The 16,002-nt window shown below is 38.5% G+C and overlaps 1 protein-coding gene across 2 annotated transcripts in view; it reads left to right on the top strand.

Annotated features, from left to right (window-relative positions):
- Positions 1 to 15,550, top strand: part of b4galt5 (UDP-Gal:betaGlcNAc beta 1,4- galactosyltransferase, polypeptide 5) — a 31,936-nt gene extending 16,386 nt beyond the window's left edge. For both annotated transcript variants that reach the window (XM_060893372.1, XM_060893373.1), the window contains exons 2-9: positions 6,068 to 6,187; positions 7,578 to 7,691; positions 7,810 to 7,937; positions 8,563 to 8,679; positions 9,221 to 9,408; positions 9,596 to 9,718; positions 10,602 to 10,703; positions 12,058 to 15,550. In XM_060893372.1, the coding sequence (XP_060749355.1) occupies positions 6,068 to 6,187; positions 7,578 to 7,691; positions 7,810 to 7,937; positions 8,563 to 8,679; positions 9,221 to 9,408; positions 9,596 to 9,718; positions 10,602 to 10,703; positions 12,058 to 12,205 (1,040 nt within the window). In that variant the 3' untranslated portion in view covers positions 12,206 to 15,550. The remainder of the gene's footprint in view (positions 1 to 6,067; positions 6,188 to 7,577; positions 7,692 to 7,809; positions 7,938 to 8,562; positions 8,680 to 9,220; positions 9,409 to 9,595; positions 9,719 to 10,601; positions 10,704 to 12,057) is intronic.
- Positions 15,551 to 16,002: the final 452 nt, after the last annotated feature.

The raw sequence follows: 16,002 nt of genomic DNA, 5'->3' as shown, positions 1-16,002 counted from the left end.
ACCAATTTTCACTGTAGTGTTTGTTTTGGAATGTGTGACGCTAACGTCGCTAACAAGCAATGGTGTGTATATGTTATGGTGTGTATATGTTATGGTGTGTATATGTTATGGTGTGTATATGTTATGGTGTGTATATGTTATGGTGTGTATATGTTATGGTGTGTATATGTTATGGTGTGTATCGTCTCCAGTTTAGCATCATGCACGACAGAATTTGTCTCCTAATGTTTAATCAAATATAAATAATAAATCTGCATTCAAATAAATCTTATAATTTTTATAAAAGTTAAAGAACCAGGTAGAGAACCAGTGGACCAATGGAGACTTTTCCCCGCCTCCTAATTTGCATACAAGCATTTTTGTTATTTTTGGAATCCTGAGCAAAAAACTAGAAAAAAAATACAAAGAGAACTGAAGTGTAAATGAAAAGAAAATGAAATTATGAGCAAAAAATAACAGAAAGTGCAAGAATCCGAGTAAAATAAGTAAAATTACATTTTGTTTTTAATTGTTTTTAATTATTTGTATTGTATTCTACGATTTGCGTGTATTCTTTTTTTTTTTTTTGACGCTGCACTAACTGTGAATTCTGAATTAAAGAAAGGGATGTGTGACTGGCAGGTAAATAGGCCACGCCCCTTCTCTGTGCTGCCAGGAAGTCACGCCTGAACTTCAGCATCTGACGCAAACAGGTTTAATAATAAATAACGATGATCTCCTCGTGTTCGTTTCTCATCATCACACAAACGTCTTTTATTCTGAAACAGAGTGTGAGATTTATTAAGCTAAAATGCTGATGGACCAAAGAACACCACCGTTTCTCCTGATAAGGTCACTAAAGTTAAATAACAGTGCGATAAAATCTCTCACTTATTAACAGGAATCATTGACCAAATCTGTAGTAAAAGTCAGTCGTCAAAATTATTGCCACCCTTTTAAGGAAAGGTGCAAAAACTTAAATAAAGTCAGAAAAGATGATAAAATAAAACACGGGTCATTTTTATAAAAGAAGATTGACGGATGATGTCATAACGGGACTTTTAGACGTTAAAGGAAACAGCTTGGTGCCTTTATTAAATATTTTAATAGTCTGGGTGCCAATAATTTTGAAACCAGTCTTAGGCAATATGGAAAAAAAAATTTATCAAGATCCTCAAATGTTTTTCTGAAAAAAAAAAAAAAACTGGCGTAAATAACAATGAACAGGTTTATTAGTTAAGTTTATCGTTATTCATAAGGAAATGTATTTAAATGTGTGAAATGTAAAGAATTTGAATTATAAATCATTTTAAAAATCATTTTTAAAAATGTCATTAGATTTTAACGATTAAGTAAAAACTTTCTCATCACATCAGCCGCTTACTGTCAGTTTGCTGTTAAAATGGAAATGAAAAGAAAAAAGTTATCCAAGATTTCACAATAAATAATATTGTGATTTAAATATCATGAATATCATTTATATGCAAATTAAAGATAAAAGTTTAAACCTAGTGGAGCAAAGAGGTGGAGCAAAGAGGTGGAGCAAAGAGTCGACGTAATGTATGAAGTGGAGAAAAGAGGCGGGGCAACGGATGAAGTGGAGAAAAGAGGCGGGGCAACGGATGACATGGAGAAAAGAGGCGGAGCAAAGGATGACGTGGAGAAAAGAGGCGGAGCCAGGTGACATAGTGACTATCTTAGAGGATCTGGGAGCTGGAGTGATATCCATGGTGAGGCTGTGAGCTGTACTGGTGTACTCTGAAGAGTAGGGTGGCAAGAGGATGGGGGAAAAGGGCAGGGGGGCAGGGTGATGTGGGCACATGCCCAGCAGATTAAAGAGGTTAGAAGACCAGCTTTGCTCACCTCTGGCCCACATGCGCTGCAGTCAGACTCGAGCTTCCTCGTGTGGTCACTCGAGCTTCCTGTCATGCAAATTGCAGAGGCGGCGAGATGCAAGTGCTGACCTTATTAGTGTAAAGTGCAAATTAATACTGAAGACAGTGTAAAAAGCAGAATAAGAGCATGACTGAGGCACGTGACAACACAGGAACACAGCAACAACAAGGCAAGATTGACAACAAGACTTAAATCATGATGCAGATCAAGATGAAACAGGAAAAAGGTGCCATGCAGAAGGGGCTGATGGGTAACGCAGTGCAGAAGCTCTTACTAATCTTCTTATTGTTCTCGTGACAGCTTTACATTTTTCACATCATTGTTATTAACTGTTTTGTATAAACCTGTTATAAAGCCTGGTGGTGATGTAGCACCGCGATACGTCTCACTAACGAGCGAGTTGAATATTGCGTTGTATCTTCTGATCGATTATTCTTCCTGTTTTATTAGATTTCCTGATGCTGAGTTGTCGTGTTTCGGTCTGGGATGTTTATCGGCAGAAAAGCTGAGACGAAAGGAAAGTAACCGCGTCAATAAAGTAGGCTAATTGTGTTAGAGTGTGTGTCAGCATGTGTGTGTGTTACGTATCGACGGCTTCTCGCTCACCGCTCGGCTTTTTCTGGTTCACCTCAAGGCCACGAAAAATAATGGGCTCTGTTCCCAAACGAGCTTCAGTCGATACGCTGAAACAGCCTGAGCCGAGGAGTTTAAACTGATATTCTTCATCATTTCCAAAGCCCTCGTCTCACTTCATCAATCATCCTCATAACCTCTCTGAAAGGAAGAAAAAAACATTAAGTTCTGCAGTAGGTGAAGGAGCGAGAGCAGCATCCAGGGCCCAGAAGTGCTGAACCCATCAACAAAGTGCAGCCACGGGAAATGTGAATTTAACAAACTGCACCTCAAGCAGAAAAAGAAATTGGACGTGTCTAAATTGGACTGGAGGGACAAAAAGGAAAGTGCACACGAGCGATCCTTGTGACTGGAAGCCGGAAAGCCATTTTCTCCTGTTGTAAAAATGGCCGACGTCCTTCAGATGCTCAAAAGCGTGAATCAATACGACTGTAATTGCTTGTTCACTGAAGCTCTTCTGCTGGGTAGAGATAGTGAGGAAGTGTGTGTGTGTGTGTGTGTGTGTGTGTGTGTGTGTGATTCTTATGATGTGTGATACCATCAGCGTTGCTCTCAAATGCAGAAAGATGGCTGCTGTAAGAGCCAAAAGCTAAATTATTCAGTTTGTAATTAAAAATGATAATAAATGAAGTCAAATGAGGAGAAATTTATTTATTTTATCCTCTGAAACCTAAAAAATCAACCCGCCCACAACCGCCCATAACTCCGCCTCCTCATTACAAATATGTAAAAAGTCAGAGATGAAAGCATTAAATAAGAAAAAAAATATAAACAATATAGTTTATATCCTGTTGGGATTTTGTCACTTGATTAAGAGTCGAAAGACAGCAGTCACGTGACCTCAGTATATATAAACCTGTTCCTGGAAGAACCCAGAGTTCGTTGAGAACCTAAACAAACAGCATGACGAAGACCAACGAAGAGTGAACTGGAAAAGTTCTGGAAATATCAACCAGGGTTTTATTATTAAAAGCACAAACCCACACCAACAGATGGAGAGGATTCAGAGAAACAGTCTATTAGGAAGCTGGAGACTCCTTCTGTAAATCATGTAGATAAACGTCTGTCACTTTTAAATATAAATTTAATCACAAACTTACAGCTGATAAAATGTTGGACTTTGGAATCTTTTGTATTCGTTTAAATGTTAGTGTTTAAATGTGACTTATTTCTAAACAATAAATACAGTCTCTACCTCTACAGGAAATGAATCAACACTTTCCGACCAATCAGAAGCCAGAAATCAAGAGCAGCCTCTCTGACGTTACCAAGGTTTAAATTCACGCAGTGCCAAAGTCATAAAAAAGGAAACTACACTTTAAACAGGATCAACTCAACACAGAAAAACCTTTCTAAAATCTCTCTCTCTCTCTCTCTCTCTCTCTCTCTCTCCTTCTCCCACTTTCTCTTCCTCTCTCCTTCTCGCTCTGGTATGCAAATGTTAGCCAGATTCAAATCCGTGGCCTACAGTAGAATGTGCCAGCGGCAGTATATATCGTGCCGTTTGTGTGTGTGTGTGTGTGTGTGTGTGTGTGTGTGTGTGTGATATGAATACACAGCACCACTTCTTCCTTTAGTATGTTAATGTTTGCTGCAGGAAGCAAAACTATAATAACCCAAATCTACTCTATTTGACTCCCCTTGTGGAAGTAAGTGAAAAAAAAAAAAAATAAACAAACTATTCACTCGTTTTAAAGCGGCAGTAAGTCATTTTTTTAAGGCTCTTCTAGACGAGTAACAGTCAAGTCTGTCCATCAACTGAAAACCATTTTTTGAAGTCATTTCAAGTCATTTTATCTGTATCACTTCATAAGGAGCAACATCTTAACAATGTATTAGCATTTCTTAAATATTTTCTGGCCCGGAAATGAACCAAGCTGGAGCTTTGTAGAGTTTGAACAGGCTTGATAGGGGCAGTTGAAGGGCAGGACTTCAGCAACGTGCAATTTTTATTTGCATATTTGCCCTCTGCCAGTGGTGGAGTTTATCTGAGCTAATCTTGTGCTCTCTGTTGAAATGTAGCTACTTAATTAACTAACTAATTGATTGATTCATTAAAATCATAACACAGTTCAATCAAACACTTCACTAGAAACTTCTTTACTTAAGTAAAGTAAAATGACCAACTGAGCCACATCCGGTATGCGGAAATATTCCAGATCTGTTTGATTTCTTTGTTTCTTAAAAATTGTGTTATTATTTTAGGTCCAGAGACAATTACACACCGCACCTTTAAGCCACCTTTAAGAATTTATTCTAACAATATTGTGAACAGTTTTTGGGGCTCGTGTCTAGTTAATGAAGTACGCTGGTGAAATACGAGAAAATTTATATAGAAAGTCAGATCCTGTGAAGGACGTGTTGGGTTTGGGACCGTAACTGAAGCCAGACTGTGGTGTGTAGAGGGCGTGTGCAGAAGGACAGTCCTGCTGTTCGTCCCTCTGATGCTCTAATGCTGAAGTGCACATGTGATCTAACGCTGGTGACCACAGGGGTCATGACTCGGCCTCGTTCTTGCTGAAAGCAGCATTCCAACTTCCTGTTTTTCCCTGAAAACTAGCTGTATGCTGAGGATCCTAATGCAGCTCAGGCTCTGTTTTACTTAAATCATGCTGAATTTGATAAATAACAAATTAATGAAACAAATAATGACTTTAGAATTGAAAAGACATGAGTGATCAAAGCACTCACTCACTCACTCACTCACTCATCTTCTACCGCTTATCAGAACTACCTCGGGTCACGGGGAGCCTGTGCCTATCTCAGGCGTCATCGGGCATCAAGGCAGGATACACCCTGGACGGAGTGCCAACCCATCACAGGGCACACACACACTCTCATTCACTCATGCAATCACTTTCTAATGCTTATCCGAACTACCTCGTGTCACGGGGAGCCTGTGCCTATCTCAGGTGTCGCACTCACACACTACGGACAATTTTCCAGAGATGCCAATCAACCATGCATGTCTTTGGACCAGGGGAGGAAACCGGAGTACCCAGAGGAAATCCCCGAGGCACGGGGAGAACGGCGGGAATCGAACCCCCAACCCTGGAGGTGTGAGGAGAACGTGCTAACCACTGAGCCACTGTGATCAATGCAGTGACATAAAATAAAACAAGCTTTTACTTCTTTACTGGTGACTCAGTGAGGCAGGTCACATGTTTGTCCTTTGTGTGCCTTGTCAATCAAATTCTCTCTCTCTCTCTCTCTGTCTATGGAAGGAGTCTCCAGTGTCAGCACTTTGTGTCAGTCAGATGTAAATCTAAAAGCTAGTTAGTAGGATTCCAGATGTCTTCATGATGGAGAAGTTTGTGGTTCCTCAGGAACATGACAAACCGAGGACAAAAACATGACAAAAATCTGAAAGTCTGCTGTTTCTGTGAATTTAAATGTAACTATAAACACCTAAAAAGTGCAAGTCAGTGTGTGTTAAATGTAGAAATTGTGCTGCTCTGCAGATTGCTGTTGTATACAAGGAATAAAACACAGATAATTTATACAAAATAAAAACGTGCAGGAAATGAAAGGTTTGTTTTTATCCCCTCTGTCTCTGCAGTGAACGAGTATCTGTTCATGGTCCAGGCTCGAGGAATGTGGATCCGTGAGAACATGAGGAACATTGGAGCTCAGGTTCTGGAGCAGGTGGTCAGAAGTACCTACATTGCCAATGGAACAGGTACAAGACATCACTCAGTGATCATCTGGATAGAAATAAAAATAAATAAAGAATAAATTATTTCTGAGCCAGAAATTTTACGATGCTTAACGATGTTTTTTACTTGTTATTCTGTGAGAAAAGTGTCTCAGAAACATCTTTTCTTTTTAGTAACCATGACAACTACAGGCAGGATCTCATTTAGATCTGCAGCGTTTACAGAATAGAGATTGTTTAGAATCTTGATTTGTGTGTAGACTTGAACAGAAGCATCCTGACTTACAACATGTCCTTAAACCTGCAGGATAAACTGTATTCTTTATCTAATATAGGGCTAAAAAACATAGAGCTGGGGGACCTTAACATTCAAACCCCAACCAAAACCCTAATCTCAACCCTAACACCAACATTAACACCAACCCCATCTCTAACCCCAACACCAACAACAACCCTAATCCCAACCCTAACCCTAACCCAAACACTTACCCTTACCTTAACCCTAACCCCATCTCTAACTCTGACACCAACCTCAACCCCATCTCTAACCCCGACACCAACCCTACCCCCATTTCTAACCCTGACACCAGCCCCAACCCCGACACCAACCTTAACACCAACAACACTAATTTAGTAGTAACTAGTAACCCTAATGCCAACCCCAACTCTAACCCCAATCCTAACCCCCTCTAACCCCAAGCCCAACCTCATCTCTAACCCCAACACCAACTCTAACACCAACCCCAACATCAACAACATCTCTAACCCCGACACCAACACCAACCCCAACATCAACACCAACTCTAACACCAACAGCAACCACAACAACTCTAACACCAACACCAAACCCAACACCAACTCTAACACCAACACCAAACCCAACACCAACTCTAACCCCAATACCAACCCTAACACCAACTCTAACCCCAACACCAAACCCAACACCAACTCTAACCCCAATACAAACCCTAACACCAACTCTAACCCCAATACCAACCCTAACACCATACTAACTATTAACATCAGTGAGCAGAATAGTAAACTGCAATAAAATCAGCGAAACACTTCAGAATAGGCAACATAAATACAAAAGTTAGATCACCAAATACATGAGAAAAACAGAGACTCGGAAAGAAAGAAAGAAAGAAAGAAAGAAAGAAAGAAAGAAAGAAAAAGAAAGAAAGAAAGAAAGAAAGAAAGAAAGAAAGAAAGAAAATGTGCAGAAGAAGCTAAAGAATCTTTAAATGTGAATAAATCAGGGATAGAATAGTGTTTATAGTTCATTATCAATAGTTTATAATTTTTTTTCTTTCTTAATTTACATGTTTCTCTCTCTCTCTCGCTCTTTCTCTTTCTCTCTCTCTCTCTCTCTCTCTCTCTCTCTCTCTCTCTCTCTCTCTCTCTCTCTCTGTAGAATACATGTATGACTTTAACCTGAGTGAAACAGCTGCCCCACCCACTCCATACCTGCCTGTGGGGTTCACTTACTTGCCCACTGACATCTGCCCTGAGAAACTACCCACTATGAGTACGCTCCTCATCACACACAGCATTTTATCTTCTAATAATTTAGCATCTTGTGGTATGTACTTATTAACTCAATCTCTCTCTCTCTCTCTCCCTCTCTCTCTCTCTCTCTCCCTCAGAGGGCAGACTGAAGGTGGATATGACTGAGATTTCTCTTGAGAAAGTGGAGAAAAATTTACCGAAATCTGACCCCAGTATCCGCTTCGGAGGCCAGTGGAAACCCCACGACTGCAGACCACGCTGGAAAGTATGTCCAAATCTCATCCCTTTATCTCTTTATCTCTCTTTTATCTTCTATCTCTGTTCTACAACCGATCCCTCCATCCACCCCTAAACCTTTTTCAATTTCCCTCTCTTTCCACTAATCTGCCCATCTATTCTGAAAGCATTAGATCCATCTATTCAACCATCTAACCATCTCTGTGTCCAAAGACTTTTTTGGTTCCTCATGATCCCATTTATTCCTCCATCTGTCCGTCCATTGACATCATATCTATGAACACATCCCATCTCTCCAGCCATTCATCCATTATTCCATTCCTCCACCTATTCACACTTCAATCTATCCCTTCATCCACCTTCTATCCAATTATGTAGTCCTCTACTTGGCATTAAATAACAAGCCTTTATTCCCAAAAAACATGCCCCATCTATTCATCAACTCACCCACCCATCCATCCATCCATCAGTCCTTGCACACACACACACACACACACACACACACACACACACACACACACACACACAGATTTGAATGCCTGGCAGTAATACCCCGACCTCTGTAAGCCTCTAATCTTCCAGTGTTGCCAAAGGAACAAGGACTCAAGTCTGCACTTCGAAAAAAAGTTAGAATTTTTCTTTCCTTCTCTCAGGTAGCCATTTTGGTGCCTTTCCGAAACCGTCACGAGCATCTGCCCATTCTCCTGCGTCACCTGATCCCAGTGCTGCAGAGACAACGACTTCAGTTTGGATTCTACATCATCGAACAGGTGGAAAAGAGCAGATTCACCTTCAGCTGTTCTGTAATCTGATTGGTCGATAATGTGTAATAGCTGTGCTGCGGTTGTACTTTATCTAATCTCTAATACATTTACATTTAGCCTACTCCCTTATCCAGAGCGACTTACATTATATCTAATGTTATACAAATAAGCAATTAAGGGTCAAGGGCCTCGCTCAGGGGCCCAGCAGTGGTAGAATGGTGGATGTGAGAAACAAACTCACAACTTTCCGATTGGTAGTAAAGCGCATTAACCACTAGGTTACCACATCCCTAGAGATCTCTATCCCTAATAGAGCTGTTAGATCTCTTTAAAGAAACAGACAGACAAGATGAGTGAAGAGAGAAAGATAGAACAAAAGAAGATAAAGAAAAAACAGTAGAAAGAAAGAAAGAAAGAAAGAAAGAAAGAAAGAAAAGAAAGAAAAGATAGAAAGAAAAATCTGTATGTTTCTTAATTATGAATTCTGGGAAAAGTGTCACAGCACTTACTGTGTGTGTGTGTGTGTGTGTGTGTGTGTGTGTGTCAGACAGGAGACGAGCCCTTTAATCGTGCCATGCTCTTCAACGTGGGCTTTAAGGAGGCCATGAAGGACATTCAGTGGGATTGCGTCATCTTCCACGATGTTGATCACATTCTGGAAAACGACCGGAATTATTACGGATGCAGTGGAATGCCGCGGCACTTCGCCGTCAAACTCAACAAATACTCCTACATGTTAGTGTGTTACACACCCAAACCTCACACACACACACACACACACACAGTTTATTAGTTCCTCTTTTTCTGTGTGTGTGTGTTTTGTAAGAGGAACTTCTTTATACAGCCTCCTTTCTGTGTTACATCTATTACCTTTCCGTATTAAAACCGCTCTTTATTTCCTTTTTTCTTTCCTCTTCTCCAGATTGCCATACGATGAGTTTTTCGGTGGCGTGAGCGGCCTCACCGCCGAGCAGTTCCAGAAGATTAACGGCTTTCCCAACGGATTCTGGGGCTGGGGAGGAGAGGACGATGACCTGTGGAATCGGTAAGACTACAAGCACACAGCTCCACCTGGGCTCTTACCAGTGGAGTAAATCGGTATTTTCTGTGGAACTCAGGGAAATACTTCTAGGTCTGGGTCATAAAAAATGTTAAAAATAAATAAATAAAAAAATATAATAAAAATAGTTCAAATTCAAATAGAAATCGAATTATCCGTTCAGGCGAAAGGAAAAATATTTAGATTAATAAACGCCATCTAAATAGATATATATATATATATATATATCTATATCTATATCTATATATATATATATATATATATATATATATATATATATATCTATACAGAATAGATAGATGAATACGGATCGGTGAATAAAGTGCAGACGTTTGCAGCTGACAGTCTGATGATGGTATTTTCTGGACTAAATCACCTGAAGAATATAAACGTTACCATGAAACCTCCAGTAAATAAATCTGCATTAACGAACCTGCTCCATTGCCTTTATAACACAGCGTACGGTTTATTTCCTCTATAAATCTTCCACATGCTGCAGCACCTCACAGATCCTTAATGAGGGTTTGTTTTTTGTCCTGTTAGTGTTGTAATGTTGCTGTAACACCTTTTATTGTTGCAGCCAATAATCCAAAAGACTGAAATAAAATTTCATTAATAATTTTCATTCAGAACAAATTAAACTTTGATTTGTCACATACACGATACAACATGTATACGATATAATAATATAAAAATCTCCACTTACACAAAGTTATGGAATAAAAATAAAGTAAAAATAAGACAGAAATTAGATATAATCTAAAAAAGGCAAATATCACAAATATCACAGTGATGAATATGAGCATGATGTTACAGTACGATACGCTCATACTGTGTGTGTGTGTGTGTGTGTGTGTGTGTGAGACAGGGTTCAGTACGCAGGCTACACTGTGAGTCGACCTCCAGGAGACGTCGGTCGCTACATGTCCATCCCTCACCATCACCGGGGAGAAGTGCAGTTCCTGGGCAGGTGAGAGAGGAATCTGTTACCTCATAAAGATATTAATTCTGTTTCGTTTTGTTTACTGAAAACCTTACTGGAAACTTTACTGAAAACTTTACTGAAAACTTTACTGAAAACTTTACTGAAATCTTTACTGAAAACCTTACTGAAAACTTTACTGAAAACTTTACTGAAAATGTTACTGAAATCTTTACTGAAAACTTTACTGAACTTTACTGAAATCTTTACTGAACTTTACTGAAAACTTTACTGAAATATTTACTGAAATCTTTACTGAAAACGTTACTGAAATCTTTACTGAAAACTTTACTGAAATCTTTACTGAACTTTATTGAAAACTTTACTGAACTTTACTGAAAACTTTACCTAAAACTTTACTGAAAACTTTACTGAAATCTTTACTGAAAACTTTACTGAAAACATTACTGAAATCTTTACTGAACTTTACTGAAAACTTTACCTAAAACTTTACTGAAAACTTTACTGAAAACTTTACTGAAAATGTTACTGAAAACTTTACTGAAAACTTTACTCAAATCTTTACTGAACTTTACTGAAATCTTTACTGAACTTTACTGAAAACTTTACTGAAACCTTTACTGAAATCTTTACTGAAACCTTTACTGAAATCTTTACTGAAAACTTTACTGAAATCTTTACTGAACTTTACTGAAATCTTTACTGAAAACTTTACTGAAAACTTTACTGAAATCTTTACTGAAAACTTTACTGAAAATGTTACTGAAATCTTTACTGAAAACTTTACTGAAATCTTTACTGAAATCTTTACTGAAATCTTTACTGAAAACGTTACTGAAAACGTTACTGAAATCTTTACTGAAATCTTTACTGAAAACGTTACTGAAAACGTTACTGAAAACGTTACTGAAATCTTTACTGAAAACGTTACTGAAAACGTTAATGAAAACTTTACTGAAATCTTTACTGAAAACTTTACTGAAATCTTTACTGAACTTTACTGAAATCTTTACCGAAAACTTTACCGAAACTTTACTGAAATCTTAACTGAAAACTTTACTGAAATCTTTACTGAAAACTTTACTGAAATCTTTACTGAACTTTACTGAAATCTTTACTGAAAACTTTACTCAACACTAAACTCAACACTAAACTCAACACTGAACTCAACACTGAACACTTTTTTTATAAACAGTAAAAAAAAGCATTTATTTCAGGTTCTTTATTGAATATATATATATATATATATATATATATATATATATATATATATATATATATATATATATATATGTGTATATTGTAAATTATTCAGATATATTCATATATACATAGAAAAGGCCTGTTGTTAGTTAAGTCAGAGCATGTTTTCTCTTCTCAGGTACACGTTACTCCGTCACTCGAAGGAGAGACAGAGACTGGATGGTCTGAACAACCTGAATTACTCCCCCCTGGTGTCCCGGAGGCGTCTCTACACCAACATCTCTGTCACGCTGAGTCGAGACCTCGCACCCATCACCGAATATTAACACCTCGCACTCTGCCACTCTGACCCTCGCTCTGACTCTCTGCCTTGTCCTCGCCAGAGTCAGGGGAAGGAGACATCTCCATCTGTCCTCCTGTCCTCCTCAAATCCTTCTCAGAACGTCTCTCGCTGTCCCTGCCACATAAGTCTTCTCCACATTTCAGTCCTGTTTTTTTATATTTTGCACCTGAAATGGAAATATTCATTATATCGTCATCAGCACGACGTAACACCTAGGAACAATTTTCCCGCCTTTTTTTAAAATCACCATTTAAGCCGCTCAGAACACGGCCATCTATAAAAAAAAAAAAAAAAAAAAAAAAAAAAACCTTTACAGAAGAAAAAAGTGCCGGCTCCTTTTCTTCAGATGCCACTACAGCAAGAGTGGGTCTTTGTGTTTACAATGGGAATGAGTAAGCTAGCAAGCTAGTTAGCACGTAACAAGCTCATTTCTTTTGGATGAAAGTAACGCACAGCTGGATTCTGTGCTGAATATAAACAAGTTCACAAAAATGCACTGATAGAATGCAGTAAAAACATTTAACGAATATATCAAAGCAACTGTGGGTGTGTGTGTGTGTGTATAGCCTCTCTTTCCCTGTAATGGTAATAACACCTTCACCTGACAGTCAGACAACTCATTTGTTTGAGGTTTGTGTGGTGACACACAGCGTTAGCAATTTTAATTAAGAGTTTGAGAAATGTGTATAAAAAATTTAAGGTCACGTTTAACTGCACTAAAAGATGGAAAGAAGCTTGTAAGAGCTATGCAAAAATTCTGCTCCGATATCCACCTGCTTATAACGTTAGCACACACACACGACATCTGCTCCATCTACTGTGGCTCTTTATTTACATCCATGAATTTATATGTGCATACAAAGCCTGCATCAGCATTGTGTGTGTGTGTGTGTGTGTGCAAAACAGAACAGAGCTATGCAAAGCTCTGTTGTTTAATACAAATCTGTTGTTTTTTGAAGGAACGCTAGTAACGTGAACATGCTAACTAGCTAATTAAGCTATGCTAGTGTTTATTTATCCAAAAAAAAAAATCATCTTGATATTACAAACGTAAAAACTGTTCTCAAAGCGATGTTTACAGCATAACGGTAATATTTTTAGCTGTTTATAGCGGTTTTAAAACACACTGGCTAGCTCTGCTGCACCGCTAACACACATGACAGTTTGTTTACAGTGTGTGTATGTATTTTGTGTGTGTGTGTGTGTGTGTGTAGTCTCTAGCTACCTCTATACCAGTCTAATCTAATTATTGGGAGCCTTCTGTGCATAATTCAGGAACTCGCAGATCAAGCTAGGCTGACCTAACACACACACAAACACACACACTAGCTTTCCCTCACTCACTGCAGCCCTTTGATTATCACAATATGATTATTTTTTGATTATGTATTGTGTGTGTGTCTGTGTGTGTGTGTACCAGGGTCCATCTATCCATGCTCTTTACCAGAGGCTGGTCCTCTTGTATTTATTCCATTTTATCCTGTGGTTGATTTCAATTTTCTTTCTTTTTTTTTTTCAGAAAAACACACAAGCGGATCAAAAACTTATAAACGTGTCGAGCTGTGATTTAAAAAAAAAAAAAGCACTGAAAGCAAACGGGAAACGTCTCGAATGTTTGGGTGATGAAAGTGTTGTGAAAGGAGAGCTGTTTCACATGAGGACACAGCTGAGAGAGAGAGAGAGAGACGATCCCCATGGTGCTGAGTATTGTGCAGCTGCTATTTTATTCTCTATTTATCTGACGTCAGTCATTTGTAGACTGATACAGATTGTAGGCGTGGCCTCGCAGTGGGCGTGTCTCCTCGGTTCTCTCAGCGTCTGATGAAAACGGTTCGATCTTGCCAAAATAGGGGTCTTTTAATATAGTGATTTGGGCCTGATTCTCAGACAGACCTGTGATCTGACTCTGTGTTCATGCTAACAAGCAACAAATCGCTTACACGCGTCACGTCACAGCTCCCGTTGTCAAGTTTGGGAGTGGGCGCGGCCTGCGTTAAATGATAACGCTAACAAAACAAAAAATGTCACTTGTCGGTTCTCTCGATGGTTAATAATCTTAACATGATTTGTTCGAATTTGTTTTAGTAGCCATACAGACATTAAAATAATTTATTCTTCTTACTTCCGCACCTCATAGGTACGTTGAGATCGATAAATAACGTCATGGTGATTTCTAACATGATCCGAGCGCAGCTTAAATCTTCCAGCTCTAACTGGTGAGAATACACCAGCTTAAATAACAATCAGTGTAAATATCACATGTTTGATGTGCTGATCTGGTCATGTGCTCGGATTAGATTAGCATCACGAGCTAGCTGCTCCAGCTACATGCTGTCAGAAGAGACACAGTCGATACATTGGTAGGAAGTGAAGATCTAAATGTCAGACCAAACGATTTGTTGCTTTATGAGTGAGGGATTCTGAACTGAAATGTTGCCTTGAAGCTGAAAAGGTACGTGAAAGAAAATTGCGAAAGCTTTTGTCTCCCGCTAGCGCGAACACAGCTACAGATCTATTTGTATAAGTAAAGACCCCCATCGACGGCAAACTCCCTTCACCCACAGCCATAATAAACTTATTAACTTATCTATTCTGATCCGGTCCAGATGACGGGATCGGGGAGTTTTCTCTCCTCGTCCTCGACGGCACGGCAGCCTTAACGTTTAATTTACTCCAATATTATTATACAGTTATTTTTTATTTTTATAGTCAGATCTATTTAAAATTTAAGGCATATGTAAGAATGAATGTTCACATGTACATACATGCTAGTTTATTTTAAATAGTTTTAAAAAATTTAAAGAAAGAAAGAAAGCTCTGACGAAGTCTATGACTAAGTTTAAATAAAAACTTCAGTTCAAAGTTTCAATAAAAGGGTGATTTTGTGTCATTTGGGAAAATTTTCCACATTTAATAATAATAATAATAACAATAATAATAATAATAATAATAATAATAATAATAATAATAATGAGAGGGAAAAAAAGGATTTTGGTCTAACAGGAATTTCATACTGATAATTAAAAAAAGAAAAGAAATAGTAAAAATCATGTTTATTTCCTAGCTGGACAAACGGACAGCTGTGTATTCAGTGTCTTTATATGAATCCAAACGAATATGAAAATGTTTAAAGAAAATGAACTGAATAACACACACACTGGGATGTGACTGTAAAGGGACGATGATGTCTCCTTAATCTGAAGCCATCTGTCTCGCCTACATGTCTGTGATTTATGTATGAAGAAAAGATGATGATTTGGATTTGAGATTTTTTTTTATTATTCAGATTGTTGTTAAAATCCAAACCAATAAAAGAGACGTTACGCCACACCGTGTCCTGGTGTGTATTTATTTACATGGAGATCTTCGTGTGCGAATGACGTTACATGACGATGATGCTGGATTCCAGACTCTGAGTGGTTGGGAAGTGTTGATTAATGCTCTAATATGTCGTTTCTATAGTAACGGTAAGTTCATAACATAAGTGAGAACAGGATCTTGCTGTTTTTACTATGAAGAGATTTAATGTTTATTTAATTATCAAAAATCCGTTCGCAATTTCACATCTCCAATATCTCTGCATCATGGTGGCCAAATCTGGTCTCAATTGCATGAATCCCCTAGGAGGAGTATTTAAAAGTTTACCTCATGCAGCTGTCAAAAAATCCACCTTTGTGACTGACACACTTCCTGGGGCCTGTTGGTGGCGCTATACCCGGGACTCACAATAAGCACAACGATGCGATCGGAATCCTTGGCCGAACATACACACCGCGTGTC

The sequence above is a fragment of the Tachysurus vachellii genome, chromosome 19, assembly GCF_030014155.1.
Source record: "Tachysurus vachellii isolate PV-2020 chromosome 19, HZAU_Pvac_v1, whole genome shotgun sequence".
NCBI lineage: Eukaryota > Metazoa > Chordata > Actinopteri > Siluriformes > Bagridae > Tachysurus > Tachysurus vachellii.
The sequence above is the reverse complement of the archived record's forward strand: the minus strand, read 5'-3'. Positions and strand labels throughout refer to the sequence as shown.